At 45.1% G+C, this 27373-nt stretch overlaps 4 protein-coding genes across 8 annotated transcripts; 2 read left to right on the forward strand and 2 right to left on the reverse strand.

Annotated features, from left to right (window-relative positions):
- Window positions 1-745: 745 nt before the first annotated feature.
- LOC128749672 (CMRF35-like molecule 3) lies at window positions 746-2511 on the reverse strand. Of its 2 annotated transcripts, none has more exons than XM_053849513.1 (4): window positions 2443-2511; window positions 2015-2371; window positions 1062-1122; window positions 746-990 (listed from the first exon to the last, which is right to left on the reverse strand). In XM_053849513.1, the coding sequence occupies exons 1-4, from the start codon at window positions 2477-2479 to the stop codon at window positions 855-857; spliced, it is 591 nt and encodes a 196-aa protein (XP_053705488.1). In that variant the 5' UTR covers window positions 2480-2511; the 3' UTR covers window positions 746-854. The 2 variants fall into 2 exon arrangements, with proteins under 2 accessions (XP_053705488.1, XP_053705489.1); XM_053849514.1 differs by having other exon boundaries at window positions 2015-2368; window positions 2443-2508.
- Window positions 2512-5357: 2846 nt separating this feature from the next.
- mfsd4ab (major facilitator superfamily domain containing 4Ab) lies at window positions 5358-9061 on the reverse strand. The gene is made up of 10 exons (XM_053849668.1): window positions 8832-9061; window positions 8554-8752; window positions 6989-7234; window positions 6754-6916; window positions 6446-6561; window positions 6051-6224; window positions 5834-5981; window positions 5708-5778; window positions 5518-5638; window positions 5358-5452 (listed from the first exon to the last, which is right to left on the reverse strand). The coding sequence occupies exons 1-10, from the start codon at window positions 9059-9061 to the stop codon at window positions 5358-5360; spliced, it is 1563 nt and encodes a 520-aa protein (XP_053705643.1).
- A 6622-nt stretch (window positions 9062-15683) lies between these two features.
- lemd1 (LEM domain containing 1) lies at window positions 15684-21405 on the forward strand. Of its 3 annotated transcripts, XR_008412966.1 has the most exons (9): window positions 15684-16723; window positions 17640-17742; window positions 17820-17969; window positions 18201-18238; window positions 18315-18380; window positions 18457-18591; window positions 18705-18958; window positions 19056-19372; window positions 20948-21037. XR_008412966.1 is itself a non-coding variant. In XM_053849508.1 (6 exons), exons 1-6 carry the CDS (start codon window positions 16535-16537, stop codon window positions 21234-21236), a joined length of 831 nt encoding a protein of 276 aa, XP_053705483.1. In that variant the 5' UTR covers window positions 15684-16534; the 3' UTR covers window positions 21237-21405. The 3 variants fall into 3 exon arrangements, 1 of the variants encoding a protein (XP_053705483.1); XR_008412965.1 differs by having other exon boundaries at window positions 18705-19372; XM_053849508.1 differs by lacking the exons at window positions 18315-18380; window positions 18457-18591; window positions 18705-18958 and having other exon boundaries at window positions 19311-19372; window positions 20948-21405.
- Window positions 21406-21515: 110 nt separating this feature from the next.
- On the forward strand, window positions 21516-25100 carry pm20d1.2 (peptidase M20 domain containing 1, tandem duplicate 2). Of its 2 annotated transcripts, XM_053849494.1 has the most exons (13): window positions 21519-21781; window positions 21848-21934; window positions 22126-22361; window positions 22597-22683; window positions 22782-22915; window positions 22976-23095; window positions 23351-23426; window positions 23537-23598; window positions 23706-23784; window positions 23846-23917; window positions 23978-24143; window positions 24205-24304; window positions 24600-25098. In XM_053849494.1, exons 1-13 carry the CDS (start codon window positions 21562-21564, stop codon window positions 24727-24729), a joined length of 1569 nt encoding a protein of 522 aa, XP_053705469.1. In that variant the 5' UTR covers window positions 21519-21561; the 3' UTR covers window positions 24730-25098. The 2 variants fall into 2 exon arrangements, with proteins under 2 accessions (XP_053705468.1, XP_053705469.1); XM_053849493.1 differs by having other exon boundaries at window positions 21516-21781; window positions 23846-24143; window positions 24600-25100.
- The last annotated feature ends 2273 nt before the right edge of the window (window positions 25101-27373 follow it).

A 27373-nucleotide genomic window follows, 5' to 3' on the forward strand; every position in this document is an offset into this window, starting at 1 on the left:
GTTGACTAGTCGGTATTGCCATGATTGGTGTATATTTCAAAACGCAAAATATGCTTAATATGATATTCCGCGTCCTCCGAATTATTTTAATTTGAAAGCCCATTCACTCTTGTTCGTTCTGTCCAACTTGTCATATATATGGAACTGGATGCAGAAGTGATTACGTCACCTTTTCGCTTGAGAATGTTCCTCTGCAAAAATTAATAATTATAATAATACATTGGACAGTTTACTCGGGTTATTTCGAAAAGTTTATGAATTGCCATTTAACCAATTGCCATTATTTAATTTCACTTCCCCCCAAAACATTGGAATGTTTTACTTAACATCTATATTTGATCGAAATAATCAAATATAGATATAATAATAATTGTTTGTGTGTTCGTCTGTCTGTGGGTTTTTTTTTTATGTACAGCCTCCTGATGTGATGAATTGGACCAGCCGCCATAATCTCCTAACTGCTCCTTGATTCACAATTGAAACTTTGAGTACCGTTTTTTCAATCGAGTAATACGCTCTGGTAACTTGATACCTGATTCTGCTGATGTTTTAAAGCTCTTCTTTCTATTCACTGCAGTACTACAGCTGCCGTTGACGCTGTGCTCTCTACTCTCCTCAATTGCTGTCTGAATACCATACTTAGTTCTATTATTCGTTAATAGGGATTGAAAAAAAAAACGTTAAAAGAAGGGTAAATAGTGTTCAATTTTATATGAAATAAAGTCACGGATACCGTTTCCTTCATTTATCTTTTAATGGGGGTTTCTTGGTCGCACATTTTGTTTTGCATTTGACAGCAACAGGCAAGTCGGGACATTGGAACAACAACATACATCTGACAACAATGTGAACTTTCACTGCGTGGCGTTCAGGTACTGACGCTGTCGTCGACTTTTTTCAATGTTGTTTATCCTCCACACGGCAGTATATGTTATCATGGGACAAGCGGTCATGATCATGAAGAAAATCCAACGTAGCGTCTGCCACCACCTGATCAGAATGATCATACAGAAATATGTTGATTTGAGTTGCCTTGTGAATTCATCTTGGTGTATTATTACCTGACTTCACTGCATTCACTGGTCGGAGGTGGCGCTGATGGTGCTGCAGTCGTCGTTGTGACTGTCGCAGAAACAAGCCAGGCGTCAAGACCACAGTCCACAGTCCGGCCCGTGGGCCTCTTCAGTGGAAAATATGAAACCCATATGGTCTCTGCTGTCTTGGCCTCATGAATTAGTCAAGGTGACGATGTAGGCAGCAGTGAAATATTCATTTGAAAATACTGAGTTTTGTTGATGAGATCTGATTTCTCTATACACAGCGCCTGCAGACCTCGCGCACCACTGCCGTCATCAGGAATATGAGAAATCAAGCCTCTGACCTCATTTCATTGCAGAAAGTGTTTCTGATTTCATCTGAGTTCCACCCACGTCAAAAATCTGGGGCAAGGACCCTTTTGAAACGTCTCAGTGTTTGGCAGAGGCTGAGCTTGTTGAGCTCATTCACTTAAGCTGATTAAAAGTTTTTAGAGCCTCTATTTGGGAATTAAATAAATACGGCATTTGTTCCACGGGTCCGTATTCTTCAAGTTAGGGTTTGACAACTTGCAGGTCACATTCCTTTGACCTCACTCTGACACCTCATATATTGTTGTCGGGCCGATGCTCGCTGTAACAGTGCAGGCCCTCGCCTGGTGGACTGGTTTCCCTGAGAAGAAGAAGAAGCACGCTCCGACAAGCGCCATCATTTGACCCCTCCAAATGTCTCGCTCACTTCATGGTCCATTAAAGAGCCAAATCAGATCACCTATTGAATTGTGTTTTTGCTGAAGTTCATTGAGAAATATAACTAGCTTCAGTCACACTAAAAGCTTCCGTGGCTGATTTTGATCTCAATAGTTCTACGCTAATGTCTATCAATGTACCATACCAGCAGAGATGTATCTGATGAAGTGTTTGGAGAAGACTCCAGAAACATGTCAGAGAGAGTTCCAGACATATGGTTGCAAACATACCGGCGTTCGAGATGACCAGTCTGACTCCGGAGAAAACATTCCGTCCAGGTCGGGATATCACGCACCAGTACATGCCTTCATCGCCCCCTTGCACCGAGCTCATGATCACGGTTATGACATTTGCCTCTCGATCATCTGTGATGGAGACTCCGCTTGTGTGTCGACGCTTGGGTGTTTTGGCTACGATCGAGCACATCTCATATACAGGCCCCTTGCACCAGTACTTTGTATTGCTTTTATACATCCCGTCGTAGCGGCAAGACACCTTCACCGTCCCTCCCTCCACAGCAGTCACCACATCTGGAGCGGAGATCTGTGCTGCAGCCACCTCGGCCAACCAGAGGGAGAGGAGAACTGCTGGCAGCAACATAAGGACACGTTACATTCAGTTACTCAGTTGAATAAACCGTTCTGTGAGGTGCTATTACCGTTGAAGAAGCAAGCGAAAAACCCCAACGTCCTCATGGTTAGCTCCAAGGTGCGTGTGAAATATTCACCGCTTCCTCTTCTTTATATCATGTGGATAAGTTATGAAACCACACCACGTAAGAGGAAGAGGAAAGGGTACCATTTTCTTCAATCTACGTGTGAGGGTGAGGCCTGAATCAGTCCCCGGGTCTGACTCAACACCAAAAAGGTTGATTTATTTTTGAGGTCCTGGTTGTTTTTCACACAGCCAGCTTCTCCAAACACCATCCTCGGCGGCCAAGATTTCGTCATTTGCTCTATTGCTTCATATCATCGGATTTGAGCGTCAGGATTAGGTTCCTCTGTTGTGGTTTCCTTCTGCTTTCCAATGCTGTTTGTTTTGCTCTTTATTAGACGGGGTGAACAATTTCCTTTGTGAAATACAACCAATTAATGATGCACTCCTTCCTGTCGTTGAACATTGCACATTGTTATTATTCACTTATTTTTAAATCCATTAACGGACTGTCATAATAATAACACCTTTATGACTTGAACAATATCAACACAACACAAAGGCACAGTGGCGACAGTTGGAAATGACACACACTGATTCTGCTGTCGTAAAATTCCCAACATCATAAACCTGCAGTGAAATGATTTGAGTTTGAATAACCTTTAAAACTGCTGCATTACATATTCATTCTGACATTTCACTGGCTTCCTGTTAAAAAGCTGAATTGCATCACAGAAAACAGGATTGTTTGGTTGCCATGGCAGCGTACCAAAACGCACATTTTAGGAAGGTCATGCCACACACAAGCTGAACTGTCGGGACAGCTTCACTCGACGTCTTACTCACCTGACCGCTTTATTTTGCAGATGTCATTCAAGAACTGAAGTGTCTCTGCTTCATGTGACAGAGAAACGCTATTCAAGCTCAGTGTTTCTCAAGGCCAAGCGACAAGACGTATTGTATGATTAGCATTCTTAAGGGGTGTGTGTTCCGTGTGCAATCGGCAGCGGGAGCTTTAGCTGAGTTCCCTCAAACAAAAAACGTCCTTCAATCAAGGAGAACGTACGCCTTTGGAGAGAATGCCAACAAATGATCACCTAATATCCCTTTAATGAGCGCACATTTGAAACACAGTACACCGAGTTTGTACAAAGTTACCTGCCGTCCTTGAGCCAGTAGTTGTGTCGATGTTGAAAGCCTTTCTGCAGAAGTGAATGACGTGTGTGTGTCCATCAATCTCAATGTCCTTTTTCATATTCTGTGTCTGTAGAATGGCTTCTGCGTGTCAGAGCACTGGAGGTTTTCAAGCGTTGGATTGTCACTTGAAACTGTTCCAAGAAACAGCCGTAGATTTGTGCTCACCAGCTTCTACCTTTTAGTTTCATGTGATGTCAATTAAAACTGTATTGAAACAAGACACCCTCAATCGTTTTTGGGTTTAAGTCTTCCATACAGTGATTCTAATTCAAGGCATGTGTTATTAACCTTTTTGATCTCGGGGCCCACCTTTCCCTGAACAAATGGGCCCAGGGCCCATTCAAGTCATAGAACTGATTCATTAACCGTGATTTCATTTGTGATCAACAACCATATTTCATCTACTCACACATAAACGAACCAAAACCTTGTGAAATGACATGAAACCATGTGATCGTCGCAAAGATATTTGTCATAGAAAAGTCCAACCAGCAGCAGAACCAGGTGCAAGTCATAATCAAATTTACTAAAGAAAAAAATGAAAGAAAAAAAAATAATACACTTGCTGCAAACTGTTGAGAAAAAAATAAAATATAATTCTGAATGAAATAAATATCATGTCTAAATATCATAAAATAAAAAATAATCTATTTTATTTAAACTCCAAAGAAGACATAAGTAAAGTGCAAATAAAAGTATCACCACAAAATGTTCTAATTAATTTTCAACACTGCTTCACTGTCGGGGGCCATCACTTTCTTTATCATTTTTTTCTGTTCAAGAACTTGCTTATAGTTGGTACCTATCACAGATTTGCAGCTGTCAAGTCACTTCAGTGACTCACTACTGCCACCATACGTGGCTCATGGATTCAAACTGAGCACGTCGCAGCCCTCACAGCCCAAAGGTGTAAAACAAAAAAAGTTTTAGCCCTCAATCACTACTTTATTGCATCATTTGTTGCTATGACAACTTGAGGGTTATTCATCTCAAGCATTAGATTGTTAAGATGGAGGAATAGATTTATTTTAATATTTTTTTGCAAGTACTAAACACCACACAAAGATTAGACAAAGTACATGCAACATTTTATTGAATACAATTAATTAAAAAAAACGGGAATTTGATGAGTTTATTTTAAACTTTTTGAGGCCAAAAAAATACAATTGAAATAAACTGAAAATAAAGTGTGTAATCCCATGATTTACAAAAATAATATTTTCCATAACGGATGCCATTCCCAGTGTAGTCATAACATTTTAATGTGTAGATGAGAATTTTACAAACAACTGAAGCTCAAAAAAGTTGGTTTCAGCACCAAATACCATGAAAATCTGATCAAATATTAAAGGGAACTTAATTATTTAAGAGAACTTTGGGCAAGATCCTGAGGAAAAACTATTGTTTACTATTAAATTGAAGTACATTTAAAATGGTGGGGGGAAAATGTTGGTTTTATAAAACTATATTATTACTATAAATAATATCTTAAATTACTATACAAACAAAACGAATCAACAGATGAAATGAAGATGTTCGATGATGTTCGATGATAAAAAATGTTGGCATCAAGGTATATTTCAGAACTTAAGTACAACTGTAATGTGTGCATGGTGTTGACAAACAAGTGAATGATTTAACCGTATTTTAAAAACATTTATAAATTGATGCTTTTCATTTTTGTAAAATGGGCAAAAAAAACTATAACAAAGTCTAAATGTTTCAGCTGGCGTCGTTCTCTTCCTTCTGTTCTGCTTTGGCCGATCCATTGGAGTCCGGAGCTGCTTCCTCCACCATCGTGGACTTTTTGGACGTTCCTGGTGCAAACAAAAGGAGTTGAGTTGAGTTCTTTTCCTGGTCCTCCATTAATGCCGCTGCTCACCTGTGAGGTAATTTCTGTGCATCCTCTGGAACAGCATGAGAGCTATAAAGAAGATGAAGCCGAGGCAGGCGATGATCACTCCGCACAGCAGGAAGCTGTAACTTCCCTCGGTGTTCATAATCTGCGGGATTAGAGGATAACATAAATACATCTTGTTTCTCGCCGGCACCTTCCTTCTGATCGCACTTACTGAGCCCACGAGGACCTGCATCACCATCTCACCCATCCCTGCGCTTGTCACCAGCACGGAGGTGGCACATCCTGAGAAGAGAATCCGCTTGAGCTTTGATGCAGCGAGGAGACCTTGCTCTGGTACCTTGGTAATCCAGGATGTCCTCGGTGTAAGCCAGCATGCAGGGGAAGATGCTGCTGAGGAAGAGTCCGCATAAACAAGTCCCGACAAACAGAAAGGTGTGACTGGTGTAGAAGATGAGCAGCAGCAACACGGTGACAATGGCACCTGCCTGTGACAGGACATTCAAATGTTTAAAACTACATCCCATATTTCCTCAGTGGTGAGTGGTTTCACTCACCAGGTTGAACATCAACAGTCGGACTGGCTGGAAACGGTAGGACAGTGGGATGGAGAGCAGTCGTCCGGCAGTGATGGCCGCCCAAAAAATGCTGGCTAAGTAGCCGGCCGTCTTGTGAGGTAGCAACATTGGAGGTTTAGTGGCATAGGTGTAGACAAACCCGGCGTACGCCCCCTGAAACACATGCATTTTCTTTCAAGTTTTTCACTCGCTTATGGATTTTTAATATGAAAAGCAGTGACAGACATGGGCTGGCTGAGACTGCTGACCACGTTTTAGCCAAATATTCTCACCTCCTGAGCTGATATGTGAAATATTTGGCAGCTTATTGTTATTACAAAATGTTTACTTATTCACTTATTCTGTCATGAACCTTTCATCCCCGCAGAACTCACCACAATGCCGTCGGTCATGAAGAGCACCATGCCACCGAGGATATGAATCATGAAGAAGGATAGTGGCAGCCCGCGCAGGTTATCATTCTGACAGCAGCTGAAGAAATCTCCGTGACCTGTGACCCAGCCAGAAGTTACAAATGAAAGACTGAAGCTCACACACACACACACACACACACACACACACACACACACATCGGGGCTCAGTGTTTATTTTCCTTTCAGGTGACGGAAGATCCAGGGAGGGAATGATGCATTATTCATGAGCGTGTGGGGGAAGAAGAAAAATACATCCCCTCTATCTTTACCTCCGGCTTCATGTTGTATCTGCTCCACTTCGGGGCCCTGCGTTCCCTGCTGGCTCTCCATGGCCAGTTCATCTTTGTCCAGAAGTGGAGGGGTGCTTCCCCGGCAACATGGGAGCAGCTTCTCCCGATACATCAGGAACAGGACGGCCAGTGGCACCGGCAGCTGCGGACGCACACATCATTTTGTTTCAGTTAAAGTCCGACTGAGAAGGTCCAGCCCTGCCTGGACCCTTACGTTGATCAGCGCCATGATCCAGAAAGCGTAGTGCACGATGGAGTCACTGCCCTCGCCCCCATCATGGGACACGACGGTGTGAGTGATGTTGTGCTCTGCGATCGGACTGTTTCTCAGCAGGTCCCTGAAATGATGCATGATCTCAGTGGCGTTCCCAGTGTGGTTCCCGCAGCCCGTCTCGGAGAGGAAGGGGTCTGCAATCAGGGGGCTCACCAGGGCTCCGAACCCGATGAAGAAGTGAAGCGCCTGCATTGAGGACAGGGAAGGTCAGAGACAAGCCACAGGTGCAGCGGAGTCACATGGACAAGTTGAGTCTTTAACAGCGTGTTACTGCTGCGTGACAGTGTGGATGGCTCCCAGATTCATCATCAAAGTCACCGCTGCCCTTCGAGAATGAGTCAGTGAAGATCATCACTTTGACATGGCTGGAGGCCTTTTATTAAACACTAAGAAGGGATTTAAAAAGGAAACGTGATAAAAACTCACTTCCCAGAGGAGTTGTTTATACTGCCTCGTGAGGAACTCATGTCTTTGTGGGGACCTTTTGCCTCCACAGGTCCAAACCTCAATTTGAGGATGAAGACTTCAAAATAAGGAGGTGATTATAATTGGGTTTCAGGTTGGTTCAGAGTCCTGGCTCAGGTGAGCCTTGTGTTTTGGGTGGTAAGGTTCAGGGTGAGTGGCTGGGGAAAGGGTGATGGCAATGAAAAACAGGAACAGCAATACAAACGTGTGTGTGTGTGTGCGCGAACTTGAACAGCTACACCTGGAGGGACCAATTCTTAGAAACACATCTCCTTGTGGGGACCTTTTCTTCTTGCCAGTCCCGACAAGGTTAAGCCTCAATTTGAGGATTAAAACTTTAATAATTGGGTTTGGTTCAGAGTCCTGGTTAAGGTGAGCCATTTGTTTTAGATGGTTAGGTTCACAGTGAGTGGCTGGGGAAAGCACTGCTGCTACCAGCGGTCCTCACAAAGATAGAAATGCAAAGTGGCACGTACAGAAGAGATCCAAGAAAATACACACCTCTTTTTTCTCTTCACATCGAGGCCAAGGTGAAAAACTCAATCCAGAAAGGAAGTTAGCAAGGTGACAATTGGCTCTTCTCCGAGTCTGAGAGTATTTTGGAAACTCCTCTTATAAGCGTTTTATAAATGAGAACCGCGTCTGCGATCTGATCTGTTTAATGCGTGGCGATTCATCACTTGCAGATAAGACCACCTGGAGTGCAAGCATCTGCTCTGAACAAAACTCTTGATCCCAACTCCAAGAGACCTGCAAACTTTGTGCTGCATCACTTCAATACGGTAAGTTGAACTTTCTTGTTTGAATCTGAATTTATCATCAATGCAATTCATAATGACAATATTACTTTTTTTCCTGCAAAAAAACCCCAGAGCATTTATACAGAATATTTATATTGACGTAAAACCTTATTATATTTGGGGGAAAAAATCCAAAAGCTTCCGTTTTACCAATATAATGCCATCTTTTCACAAGTACTTTGTGTTCATAGTGCGTGTGATAAGACTTCTGAAGTGGCATGTCCAGAGTAACAAACGTACCTGAAGGAAAACAGCGGAGTCCTTCTGGTAGATGGTCACCAGTTGGATGTTGGCGATGGTGTCAATGATCCCCATGGCCAAACCAGACACGGCCATGGCAATGGCCAGCAGCAGCACATTGTTGCACAGAGGGATGATGGAGAATATGATCGAGATGACCAGTGCTGATACAAATAATGCCGACAAAGCGCTCAATAACCTTCATGGGGGGGAAAAAAACAACAATAGTGACACAACTATATATCTGTGAGAGCTTCTTTTGACCTGTCTGGACTTACGTTCTCTTAAAAACTCCACCAATAGAGCTGCCGATCAGCAGGCAAAACTGCTGTGCAAAGAAAACCCAGGTGATCTGACTGAGTGTGGAGTGAGTCTGACATTGCAAGTCCAAAATGGTGGGTCCCAGGAACGCGATGCAGAGTCCAAAACTGAAGAAGACACTCCAGTAGGTCAACGTGTGGTGGGCGTTCCTCTTGAACAGAGTTAGTATCCGGTCGTCCACGAACATGCTGGCTGAAGCTGCGACTCCCAGTGTCACCGGTGAGCCTCATCATCTCTTTTAAAGCGGAGAGAATCCCACCTTCTCTGGGTTGCTCAACTGGGAAGGGTGTCCTTTTGGGTTAATGGGTGAAGTGGCGATGCATCTAAGAATAATATGCTTATTTGAGTTGCGTCAATGATTGGCAGCGAAACTCTGGTGAAACTCTACGAGATCTACGATTCGCTTGGAAAAAAACTGCTGCGGATGAGTCACACAAATTGGTTTATAGTCACATTATGGATCACATTCTTTTTTCCATTAAATGTGTTATGTCTATTGGCATCACTTGTCAATAGAACTAGGCCTGTTGTTGGGGTCAATTTCCTCAGAGAAAGAAACAACTTGTATTGGTTCTGTGTTCGTTTTAACATCACTGTTTAAGATAGTGACAGCAGCATCATCACATTCAGTCAGTGTTTTGACCGAAACAGCATTTCAATCTTCGTGGCAACTTTGTGATCTGCTTCTGTATTCGACCACAAAGGAATCAATGATTGCACGGCGGAAGCCAAAGTTGAGCGGTAGTGACCAAGTATGGGCGTCCGGCAGAGGTCAAACAGAGGACGAGTCCTCTGCTCAGCTCATTTCTGTCATGGCCGGAGCTCACAGCAGGAGATTTGCGGCTATTTGAACAGCTAATATCACTTTTGATTTCACCTGTGTTGTGCATTTGAGTTGCTCAGAAGAGGAAGCCCAAACTGGACCCTGACAGTCGGAGGAGACATTCACCACATCCATGCTTCAGTGTTGAAAAACTCCTCATCCTGTCAATGATTTGTGCACGTGTCCAGCCGGGGACGATGTTGGCCGCGTTCTGAAACCTGTGAAATACAGGTGTTTATACAAAAGGACACTGATTAACATTCACTTCCTCTGCTGCAGATTTGGCAACACAGAGTGACTTACTCAGGTAATTGTCAACTCAGCTAATCTCTGCTTCGAGTGAGAGGGGGGGTTAAAAATCAACAACGTTGTGAACTAGGACATATTTTGAAATGTGATTCAGGAGGTTGGATCGTCGTCCACTCTGAAAACAGGGTGACAACATCCATTTTTTGAGAAATAAAAATATACAATATTCATCATTGTTGCGAAAGGAAATACATTAAAACTCATTTTTTTTAATTCACCAGTTGGTGGCATAAATAAATGTAAGCATTCCCTGCAACTGAAATGTAACATGATGCCTATTATGGAGTGGTTTGGGTGATGACTTTAACTGTATTTAGTTTTTGCTTTTTAAGCAGACAGCGACCTGTCAGCTTCGAATGTCTCCGCTAGATGGCGACAGAACACAATTTCCTTCTCAATGCGTCTCTGTCGTGTACTACTCCATATCAGCACAACATTACTGCGTATGAGAAGCAACACGGCAGAAGATCCTGTCAAACTTTTGCATTTAATGGAGCGTTTAGACGGAGACAGGACATTGTGAATGCACGCCAGGTCCAGTTTGAAGAGTCGTTTATCTTTACAGTCCATAAACATGAATAAGTGGAAGAAATAGAACTCAACCTTTTACCTCAAACTAAAAACTTTTAAAACCTGACATTTGTTCCCTCCTTCACCAACTTACTATGCAGTAATGGCAACTCTATCCGTTTGATGGCCCACACCCCCCTCCTCTCTTCACCTGAGGCCCTGAATGCAGCCAAGGGTGTGTGGTATGCTGAAGTTCTTTCATGAAAAATAGTGCGTTCGATCGCCGTGGCCCAAAATATCAAGTGACCCGTTCGTTTATCTTTCAGTTGCAAGTGTGGTTATGTGCGGAGCTGCAGCAGACAGGGTGGAGGTGGGTTGTGAGCATTGGCAGTTCCCTCCCTGATAATATAATTCAGGTCCAAGTGAATCTGGGTGAAGAACATATCTGAACTACAAGGACAACAATGACTCGACTTCAGCATCAGATCCAGCCAAAGTCGATTCAGTCATGTGAACCTGCGTATTGCAAATCATTGTAGACAGTGTCTACAGTGAGGAGCATGAGTCACACTGATAAGTCAAATTTTGCCTCAGAAAACAGATCAGAGAGAAGCTCACTTAATGCGGGTGGAATTGTTCCCTTTGCTGTAAGGATGAAATAATAATGAGTCCGGTTCGGTGACAGAGAGTTCACCTAATTTCAGCTGAAATTAATATTGGATTTCCTGTACAAAAGAAAGAGAAGGAACGACTTGGCTTCTGATGCATGTTGTCCCAAACACGTGTACACAAACAATACAACGGCGAGTCAGTGTTTTCCATCAGAACGCGCCTCATTCTTTCCCCCTCTCCGTCCTCTCACCCGCCAGTCCTGACACATTTGCAGAGAAAGCAGAGCACTGATGCATGTCTCCCTGAAACCTGGTGAATAGTAATGAACTCTGTGTCTATTCTAGGGGGAAAGAGGGAGCGGGAAGGCTGGGAGGAGGGAGGAGGAAAGCACATATTCTTCTTGCGGCACTGATGCAGCACAAGCTGAGGAGAGACCGGGGTGCAATAAACCGTCCCCTCAGAGATCATCAGCCATTCTCAGCAGCATGACGTCACTTATTAAACACGGCCTTTCTTTTCCGTCGGTATACAGTCTTGTTTTCGACAACACGCCGAAGGGGGAGGGGGAGAGGAAAGGGTAAATAAAGGGTGGTCGGAGAGCTGCCCCTGACCAAGACATGACCAGGACCACTCGGCTTACAACGAGGCAAAAGTACATTGAAAAAGATCTGACCTCGTTTGTTTACATTGCAGGCTGAAAAGTTCTGAAAGTTACTGAGAAGTTCAATCCTAAAATCTCCAAAAATCCAGTTTCCTATTGAGCAGATCAGAAGCTGTTTTCTTAAGTTAAAATAAGTGAAGGTGTCTGAATGTGGTGGCGAGTGAGGAACTGGAATATTCAGTGACTCTCTCCAAAGATCAACCGGCGTGCACAGCTGAAAGGAAAGGGACCAACACAATGGACGGGCCCCCTACCTCAGCCCCTCTTTTATCCTGCTCCATCCAGGACCAGTGGGCACTCTGCCAGCGCCAAGTCTTAAGAACTTGAGGAAAAGAAAGGCAAATGAAAGAGAAAATCAGGAGCCATTCTCCTGCAGAATCTCCATTCTTTTTTTTCTCCAGGCATTTCCCACATGTAAGAGGGAGAGAAGAAGGCGTGCGTTTGTGCAAGTGTGTGCGCTGCCCATTGCCATTCATGTAACGTTTGGTCGGTTTTGAGAGCATTGTGAGCGAGTGATCTCCCCGCCGAGCTCCAGCCCCTTTCCTCTCTCTCTTCTCCGTCTCTCCCACTTTTCATTCTGCTTTTACTCCTGCCGTCTCTCCCCTCTCCCTCCTGTTCGGATAGTAACTCCTCCCCCTCACAATCCATTGTCTCTCCATACAGTATCAGCCTGATGGGATGCCATACTGGCTCCAGCGAGGGGACCGAAGACAGGCAGACGGAGGTGAGTCACATCTATTGCTTAAAAACAAAGCCCACGTTTTCCAATGCGAAAGAGTTCATGTCCGACTAGCAAGTCTACTTCCTCCTGCTTGATAAACTGGTGAACGTGCTGCGGCTTTGAACTCCTTGGTGGCTTCCTTGAATGCTGATTCCAATAAACACCCCATGATTTCATGATTTCATGCACCCAAGATGTGGTTTAGCAGTCAGAAGAGCCAGTGCTGACCAATCACCCGTTGTTTTTAGCTTCACTTAGTGAGGCATGCATGAGAAGCGGCTACCTGGAAATCACATCCTTCTCAAACTGATCCTCCAAACAAGAAACACATCCGAAGAAGTAGAATTTCCCTCCTTTCAAGCGGAATTCTGCGAGCACGAGATGGGCCGATACTGTGCTACTTTCTGCTTCCACATATCGGCTTGTAACAGGTGCACGGAAAATGGCAGTAGTTCCCTCAGCGCTGGACCGTAGTACAGGAAGCTTTGTGTGCTGTTCGGGGAGAAAAGGAGACTGTGTCAATGAGGCTTTTGTTGTCAGGGCTGGAGACTGCAAAAGCACAAGAAACACTGACGGACAAATACCTGGCCCCTCTGTGCCTCAAATACCTCAGTGTTGCATTTGATACAATGTCAACAAATGCCTCCTCTGTCCTCCAGAGCGGCCCTCCACTTCCCCTCACTGCTTCAGATTTTTTTTCTATCTTTCTACAAAGGCTACTGTTTTTACGGGCAGACACCTGGACCAGCCAAAAAGGCCCAACAACCAGGGGAGGAGAGATCGCGAGGATAAAACTGGAAGTTTAACAGGCGTCTCAGAGTGGAGGGATGATGGTTCTGATTTAAAAAGCTCCGATTGGATCATCTTACTGAGCCAGGAAACCATGCACTTCTCTAGTTCAACTTACTGGAATTGGCTCCGTTGAATATGACCGAGAAGAGTCTCACCAACTCTGCGACAAATCTGAGAGGATGGCAAGCCGCACACAACCTGAGGCCCAATGCAGCAGTGCATTACACTTGATTACTAAACTTCAAATTTCCACCACAGTCTGGATTCCATCTCTGCTACAAAGGCTAAAACAGAGCACCAGAAGTCGACTGTTACAATTTTGGAGGTTGCTGCTGCTGATCTGATTCTGCTGTTATTTCTTGATTGTTTATAGAAGAAATGTACTTAAAAGTCAATTGTTGTATTGTTTATTCAGAGTGTCATTGAAATCTTCTCCCTGACACGCTGCTGTCCTTCAAACTTCTGACTTTATTGATTGAGGCTGTTTAAAAGTTTGACAGATTAGTGTCTGTATGCCATAGCAGAGCCCAGCACAACGCATCCCTCTGAATAAACTATTGAAAAAGATCTCAAGTCAGCTCTTCTGGTGAAAACAATGCAGTTTAATCGTGCCCTCGTGGTTGTGTTATCCCTGCATTTTTAAATAGTCTTAATATTTATACCCTCCGAGGAGAGGCAGAATCATCCATAGAATATTCATGAGCAGGGTTCGAACTGCGGGCAGGGTTCATATATATAGGATCCTGCTTGTTTTACCTTCCTCTGGTGAAAACGTGGTGGTGATTAATTATTAATTCTGTGTTAGATTCTGGGCTGCAACCTGGTGCTTTGTCGTGTCTGTGTTGGAGCGCTTTCTGTGGTGTTGCTTTGCATCTATTGAACCACTGTTGTGTCTTATGGCTTTCTATTCCTATGTGAGTTTCTGCTAGCATGTCATGTAGGGTTTAAAGCCATTGGACACTCTGTGGAGGCTCAACTTGTTCCAAGGTTGTTTGAAGAAATGAGAAATAACTGTTTGCTCAGCCATCTTTGGAAATGTATCGAGTGGAGATAAAGATGGTGGAGAGATACAATGAAAATGTCTTCAATTCAATTGTCTGTCTGTGAATACCTGCCCTCCTGGATGAGATTTGAATCCAGCAACAGGGTTATTGACATGACGTAATCTGTGTGAACTCCTCCTGCAGGTGTTGAGAGGTGCGACTATAGTCTCCCGACACAGCACCTCACAGTTCAGCACGTCTTTTACAAACCAAAGCCCTGCAAAGGAAAGTCATTATGCTGCTCTCCACTCGACAGACTTTGTAGAAGAGCCATGTCACACTAAAGGCCCGAGAGCCAGTCGTGATCTGTGGTACCATTATATATGGCTCTTCATAATGTGGAATATTAATGAACCAGAGGTTCAGCTAACTTTATAGGCGCCAGAGTTTTTTTTCATCAACATATTCCAATATTTTAAAGGAACTTTTCCCATCTGCCTGTCAAATAAATCTATTATTTTAGCTCATACACGTTCAATATAAATTTGTTATTTTTGACTCTCCATTTCTGTGCATTTTCGCATGAAGGATTAACAGATCAAAGGTCCCCCGAAAGCGTGGGACCCTTTCAACTTCAGGGATTTGCGAACACAAACTATTGTTTTCTCTTATTTAATTTTGCGCACGCTTCAATCTGCTTGTTTAATCTGAAACTGAGGCAAATTAAACACGGGAGCAGCTGATCAAGTCTGTTCAAATATCGCTGGAATGGAATGTAAACACGCAGCCTCCCTTATCAGCTCATATTTGTATTCGCGGCGTGACTGGAAAAGTTGGAATCCAATTATTGGGGTTTGTTTTTTGTAATTAGACGGCGCTCATTGATTGTATCGCCCCCTCCTCCTCGTCTCGGACAGAGTGGTTCTTAATTGTACCCAGTTAAAAAGCTTTAATTGACTTTAGTTGAGTATTTGTTTGAGTTGAATGAAGCCAGATTGGGTCGTTTTGCTGTTCAATCCAGCGCCCATTATCTTCATTAGTGGCCGTGCGCATGAGTGTTCCCACAAGTTTCTTTTGTCTTTCCTCAGCGTCGATGTTGAGATGCTGAGGAAATAATTGGTTTTTATTATTGGGCCCTTAAACAGCAAATGGACCCAACAGTTGGTTGTTTGATCAATTGTACAGTCACTCAAAACAATATAAAATAATCTCTGGGCTGGAAAAATAAAGTATTTTAGCAACACCAAATATTAGATCATTGTTTTGTTTGAATTTGTGGGTGCTGCCCAACACTCGACAGTGTCTCATGACAGGTATATTTTCTTTCAGAGAATGCAGGGTGAAGCAACAACCAAAGTCAGGGAGCAACACTTCGGGGGAATTCAAAGGTGGGGCAATTTAATTTTGGATCAGTGTTATGACTTGGTGAAACCGTCTCTGACTCAGAGAGCAGGAGAAGCTCCAAAGCCAGTGTGGATATTGACCGGCCTTTCCGGAAGGAAGGACGGCCTGGGAAATCTCAGCGAAGAAATCTGCCTGAGATTGCAGAGTTCATAAAATCATCATTGGAATTCATCAGCTTCATGGCTCAGCACACAGACAAAATGTTGCACCCCAGTAATAAACATGTTTCACAGTCCATTGGACTAACACACTAACCTTGATTAAAATTCTGAGACGAATAATGTTTCATCCATCTCAGTTAATGATACATACAATTCGATTCCTCCCCGCCCCCCTTTTTTCATAGATTAATCATTAAAAAGTATATTAGCAACAACAACGCTCACTCAATAAATAAGTGCCACACAACAAATAAAAGTCTTGACCGGAAGTGTGTTCGACTTCCGGTATACATATACTTGACTTTGTGCTTCACCGGCTCATTTTAATCAGCAATACGGCATTTGTGGGCGCTACTTGTAGCTCGTGTCAATGATACATGAGGAAGCGTGTGCGTATCCTTCACGGAAACGCGTTATTCCAAGGAGCACTTGAACACACCATTTCAAATGAATAACCGCTTCATTCTCATGAGAAAAGAATAGTAAATAAACGACGTTTTTAAAACGAGTTTTGTCCGTGGGTTAAGTCACAGCAATTCTTAACTAAAGTCACAAAGCGATCGTTTTTGATTCCGCGTATTGAAAGCGTCCTGTTCGCCGTGACGTCATCCGTCCGCTCAAAACCTCGCGGTCCCTCCCTCGCCTGCACCCGCGGACGCGCTCATCCGCGACCACCTGCGTGACATGCCCGCGTTTGTGGACGACCCGTCTCAGCTCTCCATATCTCAGCTCAAGTCGGATCTGATCGCCCACAATGTGGCGCTGCCTCCGTCGAAGAGCCGGAAGCAGGTGTACGTGGAGCTGCACCTGAAACACGTCGAGCAGAGGAAAGCGCAGTTCTCCAGCGACGAGGAGGAGCAGCAGCAGCAGAGTGTGAGTCTTCCACTCCGTGTGGTTCCGACTCCGAAGGCCGATGAAACTGCGACGGGACGGACCCGGGGACCAGTAGCGCCAAAAGAGTTCACTCTTTAAAACGTGATTCAGCGAGTAGGGGCTTCAAAAACGGCGAGTTATTGAACTGTTACTATATTAATATTTAGCCATGCAGTCATCGCATCAAAAACCAGGTCACGTTCAGCGGTTCAGCGGGCTGCAGTGAGAGGTGGCAATGGAGGTCACGGGGAGCAAGTGGGGTCGCGAGTTGAATTACTGAGGAAGTTTGTTTTTCACTGCGTACTGAGTTTGCATCAGCTGGTGACACCTGCTGCCCTCCGCTATTTGTGGTTGGCGAGGCCGTTACTCTGGTGCATGGTGCAGCTCTCATGTCCAACAGAGTCTCTCTCTTTCTCCTCTCTCTCTCTCTCTCTCTCTCTCTCTCTCTCTCTCTCTCTCTCTCTCTCTCTCTCTCTCTCTCTCTCTCTCTCTCTCTCTCTCTCTACACATGTATATAATTTCTATCTCTCTATATTTCTCTCTGTATCTCTCTGTCACTCTCACTCTCTCACACACACACAAATGTTTGTCTTCTGATCTCAGTGAGTACCGCCATTGACATCACCCTTTCCCCAGCCTCTCCCCCTAAACCTAACCATCTAAAACACATGGCTGAACTTAACCTTCACTCTGATCCAAACTAAAACCCAATGATAATAACCCAGCTATTTTGTCATTTTAACCGTCTGCGGGGATACAAGTACAAGAGCATACACACAAACAAATTTGTATTGCTATCCCTGTGGGGACATTGTGAGGTTTTTCATTCACACCCCCCTCAAACACACAGACGCATGGGTTGAGAAAAATAGAAAAAATGATGATCCCGAAACTGAACTTTGACACTGTTGAATAGGGTCCAGAGGATGGCGAAACCATTGTGGACCCCAGTGTCTTGACTGATGATGACCTTAAAGCTGCGTTGTTGGCACATGGGGTCACACCTGGGCCCATTGTAGGTGAGCGTTTTTGATGAGGGATCCACTTGTTATGAAGGTTTCCGTGCACCCATCAAGATGTGTGTTGCTTTGACCAGCTTCCACAAGGTCTGTGTACGAGAACAAGCTCCGAAAACTGCTTCAGCCTGTCGAAACTCAGCGAGTTAATGGTGTGGTGGAAAGTGAGTGGTGCTTTGACAGTGAAGAAGAAGAAGAGGAGGAGGAGCTGGATGATGATCAAGAATTAGGTTGGTCACAAATTTGTCTTTTATGAGTGCAACGTCTTTTTGCTCAGCACTGTTGTCTGATGCACCCAGTGCCTTATTTCAATGACAAAATCATTGATCACATCTGCCTTCGATAGTGAGATGTTTAAGTAGTTTTGGATGTTTATTCCTCGTGTTTTCTAAAACTCATTGTTTTGTCTGTTTGCTCATCATCTTTTCAGTCCACTAAACTGCTGTGGAATGTCTGTGCAGGTTCAAGAGGAAGCACACAAACCGAGGTGGAGGAGCAGGTGAGAGCAAGCCATTGCAGTTCGGCTGTGAATCTGTCTTGAAACTGAAGGCGTTTTCCAAACCTCTTTGTCTCAGGGACAGTTGCGTGATCAGGGGGATGATTATCTTTATCCCCAGTGTTTTATGCCTTCATCACGACTGGTAAATCATGTTCTGGTTTCGATTGGTTTGATGAACGTTCTGACTCGGCCTTCACGTTTTGGTGCCACTTTTTTAGCGACCTCATGCATCGGGAGCCAGGGAGCAGGCACCCAAGCGGGATTTAGGGAATGCTATGACATCGAGTGGTTCAGCGCTTCAAGGGATTAGGAGAACATCCTCAGTAGCTCCTCCGCTAGGCACAGGATTAGTGGTGGGCCTTTCTTCTCTACCTCTTTTTTTCCTTCAGATTGCTTTCTTGGATGAATGCAATCTTTTTTTTCTATGTTCGTACCATGGTTTAAAGTGACTAATACACACTTACAGGTGTCATCCAGAGCAGCGTCCACTGCTCCCACTTCTCCTGCAAAGTTCTTCAGTATAACTGAAATGGTCAAGGAGGAAAGTATCACATATAAATCCACTGTCTTTGTGGTCAATATTCTCGGGGCGGGGGGGAAACTCGCGCTGATGTAATTTCGCCTTATGGTCGGCAGATGGAGACAAAGAAGTCATTATCAAGCGTAGCGAGTGAGACGCCTGAGGCCAATGCTCCAGGGCGTCGGTCACAGTCCAGCAGGGTCAGTAGTGCACTTCTTGTTCAGTGACACGCCGCGTTGTACTTGAAGAGACTCTTCAGAGGAGTGAATTACACCGTAATCTTGATTGTCTCCATAGACCGAAGTATCATACACAGCCAAGACGGAACAGTCTGTATACTACACTCCCAAGTTTCGCCTTCAGCAGGATTTAAAGGCAAATCTTTTCCTGGTTGTCACTCAAAAATTGTTTTTCTCAGCACCGGGCACCACGTCTTCTTGGGCTGGCTGGTTTTATTCCACTGACCTTTTTCGTCTTGCTCCACAGCACTCGGGTGTCTTGCAATGATGCCATTGTCTTTGCTGCGTACTATATTTCTCTTATCAATTTTAGGAGCCCTCGAGTCCTCTTACGCACTTGGTCCCTGATCTCCAGACCACGCCATCTGGAATCTAGTAAGTGTAATAGTGTAATGAACGGCAGTTGTTTACGTCTGTGCCGAGTAGAGGGTGTAACTACTGTAATTACTGATGTCCCTCAGATGTGATTATTGGATGACTTGAAAAGGCTATAACCCTGTCGGTTTGTGCCTTGAAACGGATGCTGCAGTCGGGATTTTAGGTACAAGTGTCTGGCAGAGAGTCAGAGCTGTTTCTAAGGTTGTCATGGTTTGCATCCAAGACTCCAGCATTGCTGAGCAGCTTCCTGTCATAATAGAATGTCTATTAGTCAGTTGAAGAGTTTCTTGGACTAGAAATGCATGGGGAAAGGCTCCAAATATCTCTTGTAGTCTTGCATTAGTGGAAGTGGTTGAAGACAATTTAAGTGTAGATTAAAAAGTAAAGATTTGCTGATTTGGAGAAGGCGTATGAGCGGGTGCCCAGGGATCGGTTGTGGGAGGTGCTTCGGGAGTATGGGGTGAGTAGTTCTCTACTGAGGGCTGTTCAATCTCTGTATTCCCGGAGCACGCTTGTGTTCTTAGATGCAGTCCGATGTATTCCCAGTGAGGGTTGGTCTCCGTCAGGGTTGTGCTTTGTCCCCCATCCTGTTCTTGGTCTACATGGACAGGATTTCAAAGCGCAGCTCTGGTGAGGAGGGTTTGCGGTTTGGTGGCCTGAAGATCCAGTCTCTACTTCTTGCAGATGATTTGGTTCGGATGGCTTCATCATCGCGTTACCTACAGCTCACGCTGGATCGGTTTGCATCTGCGTGTGAAGCAGCTGGGATGTGGATCAGCACCTCTAAGTCTGAGACGATGGTTCTCAACAGGAAACGGATGAATTGCTCTCTCCAGGATGGGACTGAGATCTTGCCTCAAGTGGAGAAGTTTCAGTATCTTGGGGTGTTGTTCTCATGTGAGGGGATTTGGAGATTGGTCAGCGAATTGGGGCAGCAGGGCCGGTATTGCAATCCCTTTGCCGCGCTCTTGTCCATAAGAGAGAGCTGAGCCAGAAGGCAAAGCTATCTATATACCGATCAATCTTCGTCCTGACCCTGACCCTGACCTATGATCACGAGCTTTGGGTCATGACCGAGAGAGCAAGGTCCCGGATACAAGCGGCTGAAATGGGTTTTCTCCGAAGGGTGGCAGGCGTCTCCCTTAGAGATGGGGTGAGAAGTTCTGTCGCTCGGGAGAGGCTTGGAGAAGAGCCGCTGCTCCTCCACATTGAGAGGAGTCAGCTGAGGTGGTTGGGGCATCTCATCAGGATGCCCTCTGGACGCCTCGCTTTGGAGGTGTTCCAGACACGTCCAGCAGGGAGGAGACCGAGGGGTCGACCCAGGACCAGGTGGAGAGACTGTATCTCTACGCTGGCCTGGGAGCACATCGGGATAGCCCAGTCGGAGCTGGTGGATGTCGCTTGGGAGAAGGGCGTTTGGCGTGACCTCCTGAAGCTGCTGCCCCCGCGACCTGGCAATGGATAAGCGGGCAACGATGGATGGATGGATGGATGGATGGATGGAGATTTGCTGATGTACAAAGTCAAACAAAACTGTTCTCCTGAATGTTGTCACTAAACCTTTTCCCCTAGTGCAACTCGTCGGCGGCCCATCAGGGGAGCTTCCCAAAGGCCCGTCCTGTACGACTACCCCGACGCCCCGCTCAGTCCCGTCACCAGAGCCAGACTGGAAGTGGAGCGCCAAGTTGTTCCCACCCACGTTCTCCTGCTGGTGTTCTCACTTCTGACGTGTCTGCTGTATTTTATCTATACGTGTGTTGAAGACTGCTCTGTCACGGAGTTATTTTCTGACTATGCTGGTCACAAAACCAGAGCTCTGCTTCCGTCAGAGGTGCAAGAAACACCTCTTGGTCTGGCCTGAGCTTATTTACTGAAGATTCTGAGAGGGTTTCTGCTCTTTCAGTTGAAAATGTTTATGGAAATGTCAATAAAGAAATGTTTTTTTCACAACGTCTTTGTTTCATTTGACCTGACCTGTTGTAGAAAACCGGTCAAGTCATGTCCGAAATCTATAGTTTGAAATAAACATGTGGAAAGGTCGCGAAAGGTCAGGTGGGCCCTAAGCCCCGCCCTCGTCCGCTCCCATTGGTGCGTCGTTTGCTGTTGGACCAATCAAGCTGCTGCTGCCTCCCTGTCAGTTCTGGTTGAGGAACTTGGGAGTCTGCTGCTGTCTTCTACCGAGCGAAATGAAAGGCACCGACACAAAAAACGGAATATTGAGGTTCCTCAAGTGTCTGTCCATTAGCGTGGCTGTTGTCGTGCTGGTTTTATTTAGCGTCGTTCTTCTCCGGGCTCTGTCCCTGGACGTCCATGTCGGTCTGAAAGTGGCGCGCTGGGAACAGACCAGAAACCTCTCTCTGAACATCGACCACAGCCGCCGGACGGAGCTGCTGGACCACTTCAAAGGTAAACGGCCGCGCTTGGTTTGAGACGGCTACAGCGTCACGTTGGTTTCTGTTTGCACTGATCCAGAGTCGATCCGTATCCCGACTGTGTCCTACTCCGAGACGGACATCAACACCACCGCGCTGCTTCAGTTCCACCGCTTCCTTCGGCGAGGTAAACAGCTCTGGCGTGAAGAAGAAGCCGCATGATTTGGCTGTTGTCGACACCAAACACCCGTCAGTCGCGAGGCCATTTAAGTGTTTTTTTTACCAGCCGATTCAGTCCTCAGGAAGCATTGTCGAGTAGGAATTTAAGTACTGTGTAGTTACCTCTGACATTTCTATTCTCACAGCATCTTTCCTCAGTTTTCCCAACAGTTTTCTCGTCCAGTTTGGTCCATCATGAAGTGGTGGCAAATTACAGCCACCTGTTCTGGGTTCAAGGATCGCAGCCCGAGCTGATGCCTTACATCCTGCTGGCTCACATTGATGTGGTCCCTGCCTCAGAGTCTGACGGCTGGGATGCGCCGCCGTTCTCTGCTCGAGAAATAGATGGCTTCATCTACGGCAGAGGAACCTTGGACGACAAGGCCTCGCTGATGGTCAGAGAACCGCCCTCGTCGTCTTGCTGTTCCCATAGATGTATAAGAACTACAGAAGTAGTCACCGGGGTGAAACTCTCCACTTCCAAATAATAATAATTAAAAAAAGATATACCTCCTTGGTCGCGGATGTGATGAGCTGTTGTTTGGTAGCTGCGTCTTTTCACTGTACCTGGTCTGAAAGTGGAAACTGTAATGCTCCTTTCATGTGTCATTGAACTACTCTTTCTTCCAGGGGACACTACAGGCTCTGGAGTACCTGCTGATCGAAGGATACAAGCCACGTCGAGGATTCTACATCGGACTCGGTCATGATGAAGAAGTAAAATACTTCATTACAATCGCAAAGCTGCTGAGTTGACCTTGCTTTTGGCACAACTTCCTGTGTCCTCAACCTGTGCGTTTGTTGTCTTTTCAAAGGTGAGTGGTTTAAATGGAGCCATGAACATAGTGCGGCTACTGAAGGAACGAAATGTGCAGCTGTTGTTCGTCCTCGACGAAGGTCTGGCGGTGCTCGATGGTGTCATCAGCGGCCTCAAGGGCCCGGCGGCCCTGTAAGACGAAGAGTGCGACTCAGCTGCATGCCAACACTGACAGATCCTTGTGCCCTTCAGGATTGGGATCAGTGAAAAGGGAGCTGCCACAGTGAAGCTCAGTGTCTCTGCTCCCCCAGGTCATTCATCCATGCCGCCGCGTGAGACAAGCATTGGCATCTTAGCTGCCGCTGTCAAAAGGCGAGTTGGTTTATGTGCTGCTTACCTCTTTGTCTGGCTTTTCATCAACATTGTCCTCTTGCTTTTGCTCCTTGAATATGAACGTGGTCCTCTGAAGTTAAAAATATCTTTGACTTAAGGGCCATTTTATATGAAGATGAATTTGTGAATTATTAAACACTAATACCGCGGATATTCCAAGGAGTCATCAGCTGGATGGAGCAGATTTGAGTTGTGCTTGGTCGAGGTTAATGCTGGCGCGTACTTTCTTCTCAGGCTGGAAGACAACCCCATGCCAAGATTCTTTGGTTATGGACCGGAGCGAGAGACATTCGAGCACCTGGCCCATCAGGTCGGAATGTTCACTCAGTTTTAGGAGTGGGATTTTGAGGTTTTGATCACGGGATTTTTATCATGAACCCAAATTGTTTCCTGAAATGATGCAGTTAATTCTCATTTCAGTTCCAAATGCCAATAAAGTTGGTAGCGTCCAACTTGTGGCTGTTTTCACCGATGCTTGGCAGGTAATTAAATCTTGAGTTCTTGAATGTTTTATGTCCCTTCTTATGTGCTGTGATGCATGTGATGGAATCAACCTATGTCTCACCATGAAACCCTGTTTTGGTCGCAGAGTTTTGGAAAGGAAGTCAGACACGAACGCTCTTGTAAGAACCACCACGGCAGTGACCATGTTTAATGCTGGAATTAAGGTAAACGTTCTAGTTGGTCTTTCTAAAGGCATAAATAAATCCAGACGCTGTTGGTTTGCAGAGGAATGTGATCCCATCTCTCGCTGAAGCATATGTAAACCTACGAATCCACTCGGCGCATTCCTTACAAGAGGCAAGTTCGGCTCGGTTCTGCTTCCACCAAAACATGTTTGTAAAGAGTTTCACGTCGCAGGTGCTGGATCAAATCGAGGCGACCGTGGGGGACGACCGTGTGAAGATGGAGCTCCTGGATGGGTTTGATCCCCTCCCTGTCAGCTCAATTGAAGAAAGGTCTTTTGGCTTTCAGATCATCAAGAAAACTGTGCTGGAATTGTTCCCGACTGTCACAGTCGCTCCAGGTAGGCTCTCAAGTTTCCACTATGCGTGTTCTGGGTCTCCATTCGTGGTCACTATGTGCAGGAGTCTGCGTTGGCAACACAGACAGTCGCCACTTCAAAGATCTGACCAGAGATATCTATCGATTCATCCCCCTGTGGTTTAAACCAGGTGATTCCAAGAGGTATGTTTATTTAAAGCCAGTCTTGTCTCTCACACTGCGTCTGCTCTCATGACTCTGCTTTAGCTGCATGACCTAGTTACAAAGTCCACGTTTTCTCTGGAGCAGTGACTGAATGTCCAGTGTGTTGTAATGATCGCTCACACATTATAAACCACCCCCTCCGCTTTGGAACTAAATGTACAGACACACTCTTAACTTGGTCACAGGGTTATGTAAATGCCAAGGTTACGGGATAAAAGTGTGTGGGAAAACCTCTTCAGTTCAATACGAAAATATAATCTTTTGTTCTTCTTAGATTCCACGGCGTCAACGAACGACTTTCCAAAAAGAACTTTGAGGAGATCGTACACTTCTACTTCAGTCTGATTCAGAACTGTGACACCCGGAAACTTCCGGAGCCGCACTCCTCTCTCCACGAATTTTGAGATGCTGAGATTTAATCTGAGATGTTCATCATTTTGATGCATTTTAGCATTTGCTAAAATCAATAACTTTGACTGAAGACTCTTGAACTCAGGTTTTGGAAATCGATTTAGTGATTCCTTTGAAACTATTCTTGAAGTTGGTGTATTTTTATTCTCTAAAGTGTATATATTGCTCAGAAAAGAAGTGTTGCTGCGATTGCTTTGAATCATGTCAATAGAATTTTTTTTGCACTTCTTTTGTCTGAAAATAAATAAATCTAAAGCTTGCAATAATCTATTATGGACACATGATGGCAGTGTAACCCACCATGGGTCGTTCCATCATCTCCATTAGTCTGTGTTGAAGGTAAGCGGGAAATAAACTCATTTTATTTTAAAAAAAATTGATTATGACGAGAAACTCACTTGAATGACTGAATGCTGAAGGTGGAAGTCTACAGAAAAAAAAGGTTAGGAAAGAGGACTGGAATATTAAAAATGTAGGACTGACTGAATTAAAGAAACGCTTTGAAGAAGTAGGCAGTGAAGTACATTTTTCAGAAGGGAAGGAGAAACTGGGGGAGATTAGAAAGACTGCTGGGGCATTATATGAGGACTGTGAGGTTTCATGGGGTGGAGGAGGACGAGGGTTAAGTCTGTACTGCAATAGAATAGTTGTCTGTCTGCTGCTCATTTCCCACTTTTATTGAAACCCAAAGCTGCCATGAAAGTCCAATGACATCACAAAACATACAGTTCCTTTAACATGTTAAAACATGTCCACACAAGCGAAATCCAGTGTAAAGTTGAATGCTAATGACAAGTCATGAAGGATATGGAAAGCCAGGGTGACTGAAGTAACAGTGCTTCCATGTCAACATGCGACACTCTGCAGGAGGGACACGTTTCTGAGCTTGGTGCTTTCTGTGTCTGGACATCAGTCACCAGAGTGAGGAGCCGCCTCCAGGCAGCCACCATCCTCCCACCAAGTCGTCCTGGGCCTGGAGATGTGACGTCAAAACTGGTGCCTCACCCACACACCAGTGGGCAGCAGTTGAACCTAAAGTATTTAGGCCCCTACCGGGTTTGTGCCTGCCAGGTCTGAGTGTTAACCCGGCTTCTGCTCCTACTCAGGCCTGGTTGAGCCCGCAGGCCAAGTCCTGGCAGACATTTCAGTCATTGTTCACCTGCAAATTTGTTGACAGGCCCAGTCTGCTGTGATGATGCAATTCTGTACTGACAGCCTGCAGCTCACGGGCCTCCAAGGCCACAGCAGCGGTGTCCCTTCAGCAGCCTGGCCTGCCTTGGTACGCATTCTGGAGTTTGTGGGCTGGGGTTTGATTTGAAGAAAAACACAATTTACCTTGTTCACATTTGAACATTTTACAGTAATTCCATCCTCAGGGCTTAATACCGCTGAGTTGCATGTAATGTGCAGGTAATCTGCAGACTAATGCGGTGAGAGTGAACCTTTCATCATCCGTGAATAACCCCTGCAGCAGTAACCGGACTGGTTTGGCCCATTTGGAAGAGCTGTTTTTTTTCCCACAAGGTCGCGTAAACCGCTGCGTGAAGTAGTTGAAATGTAAATGATGGAAAGACGCTGGGTCATGAATTCGACATGAGTGATATCGACCTTGTTTTACCTCGACAAGTAATACACTTTTAAATACTTGTACACCGTTTTGGTCGACTGGTTTTCAAGTACACCTGACTAGTAAAGCAAAAGTGCCATGTCTACGACGGTTAGTGCTATAGAGCCATATTTGTTTACTAGTGCTACAAGTGAAACCAAGGGGTTGTGTTTGTGCCACCAGTCAAAACCTCGTGCTAGTGGCACTAGTAACCCATGTATGTTCATCAATGGGTAGGGAAAAATAAATGATGGCTTCCTATTGGCAATTAAAAATATTTGACCCGGAATTAGGCTGTAACCCCTGCCCCTCCGTTTATAGTAGGTAGGACTACTAGATTGACTGGTATGCTCATAAACCAAAGACTGTGTACGTGTGCTACGATCTTGTGTTGTACGATAACTACTCGTACACATAAAACAGTGTTGTTGTTGAAGTTTTTTTTTTGCGCACTAGTGTGAGACTACATGATGCAAGTGAAGCAACATTGTCCACTGGTTGACAGTTTTCAGAAAATTAATGTAATTCTCCACGAGAGTCAACTGACTTAATATATGTGTTCAGATGAGTCGAAGGATTGTTGACGTCATTTACGTTTCCCACTTTTGGTCAGTGGATGTGTATCTTCAAGATAAATGCAATTACTCACAGTTCTGTACGTTCTGTTTCATTCTTAAGACACAGAAGGTTTCATCATTTGGAACACCTTCACCTTCTTCTGCCGCTCATCTGGGGTCGGGTTGCGGAGGCAGCATTCGGAGCAGGGAAGCCCAAACTTCCCGAGAGCTTTGTCTTGTGACTCAGCTCCCTCTTCACCACGACGGTCCGATACAGCGACCGCATCGCTGCTGCCGTTGCACCGACCCGTCTATCAATCTCACGCTCCCCTTTTCCCTCACTCCAGAACAAGACCCCGAGATACTTAAACTCCGTTCGGAACACTGATACTTCAAATGTTTAATTGTGAAATTTAACTGAGATAAACCCCACCGGCACCAATATATTCTTTTTTTTTAATCTGAATTAAGAAC

Source organism: Synchiropus splendidus, chromosome 18 (assembly GCF_027744825.2).
Source record: "Synchiropus splendidus isolate RoL2022-P1 chromosome 18, RoL_Sspl_1.0, whole genome shotgun sequence".
NCBI classification, from domain to species: Eukaryota; Metazoa; Chordata; class Actinopteri; order Syngnathiformes; family Callionymidae; genus Synchiropus; species Synchiropus splendidus.

Excerpts from the sequence above, each read along its gene's own strand:
- LOC128749672 (XM_053849513.1), bottom strand. The coding sequence starts at position 2,479 with ATGAGGACGTTGGGGTTTTTCGCTTGCTTCTTCAACG. Across the intron at positions 2,372-2,442 it reads TTTCGCTTGCTTCTTCAACG|CAGTTCTCCTCTCCCTCTGG; the intron begins GTAATAGCACCT and ends TGTTGCTGCCAG. Across the intron at positions 1,123-2,014 it reads ACTGGTCATCTCGAACGCCG|TCACAACGACGACTGCAGCA; the intron begins GTATGTTTGCAA and ends TTTCTGCGACAG.
- mfsd4ab (XM_053849668.1), bottom strand. The coding sequence starts at position 9,061 with ATGTTCGTGGACGACCGGATACTAACTCTGTTCAAGAGGAACGCCCAC. Across the intron at positions 8,753-8,831 it reads GGTGGAGTTTTTAAGAGAAC|GTTATTGAGCGCTTTGTCGG; the intron begins GTAAGTCCAGAC and ends CCCCCCATGAAG. Across the intron at positions 5,453-5,517 it reads GCACAGAAATTACCTCACAG|GAACGTCCAAAAAGTCCACG; the intron begins GTGAGCAGCGGC and ends TGTTTGCACCAG.
- lemd1 (XM_053849508.1), top strand. The coding sequence starts at position 16,535 with ATGCCCGCGTTTGTGGACGACCCGTCTCAGCTCTCCATATCTCAGCTC. Across the intron at positions 17,970-18,200 it reads GGATGATGATCAAGAATTAG|GTTCAAGAGGAAGCACACAA; the intron begins GTTGGTCACAAA and ends ATGTCTGTGCAG. Across the intron at positions 18,239-19,310 it reads AAACCGAGGTGGAGGAGCAG|GAGCCCTCGAGTCCTCTTAC; the intron begins GTGAGAGCAAGC and ends TATCAATTTTAG.
- pm20d1.2 (XM_053849493.1), top strand. The coding sequence starts at position 21,562 with ATGAAAGGCACCGACACAAAAAACGGAATATTGAGGTTCCTCAAGTGT. Across the intron at positions 24,144-24,204 it reads GACTGTCACAGTCGCTCCAG|GAGTCTGCGTTGGCAACACA; the intron begins GTAGGCTCTCAA and ends CACTATGTGCAG. Across the intron at positions 24,305-24,599 it reads AAACCAGGTGATTCCAAGAG|ATTCCACGGCGTCAACGAAC; the intron begins GTATGTTTATTT and ends TGTTCTTCTTAG.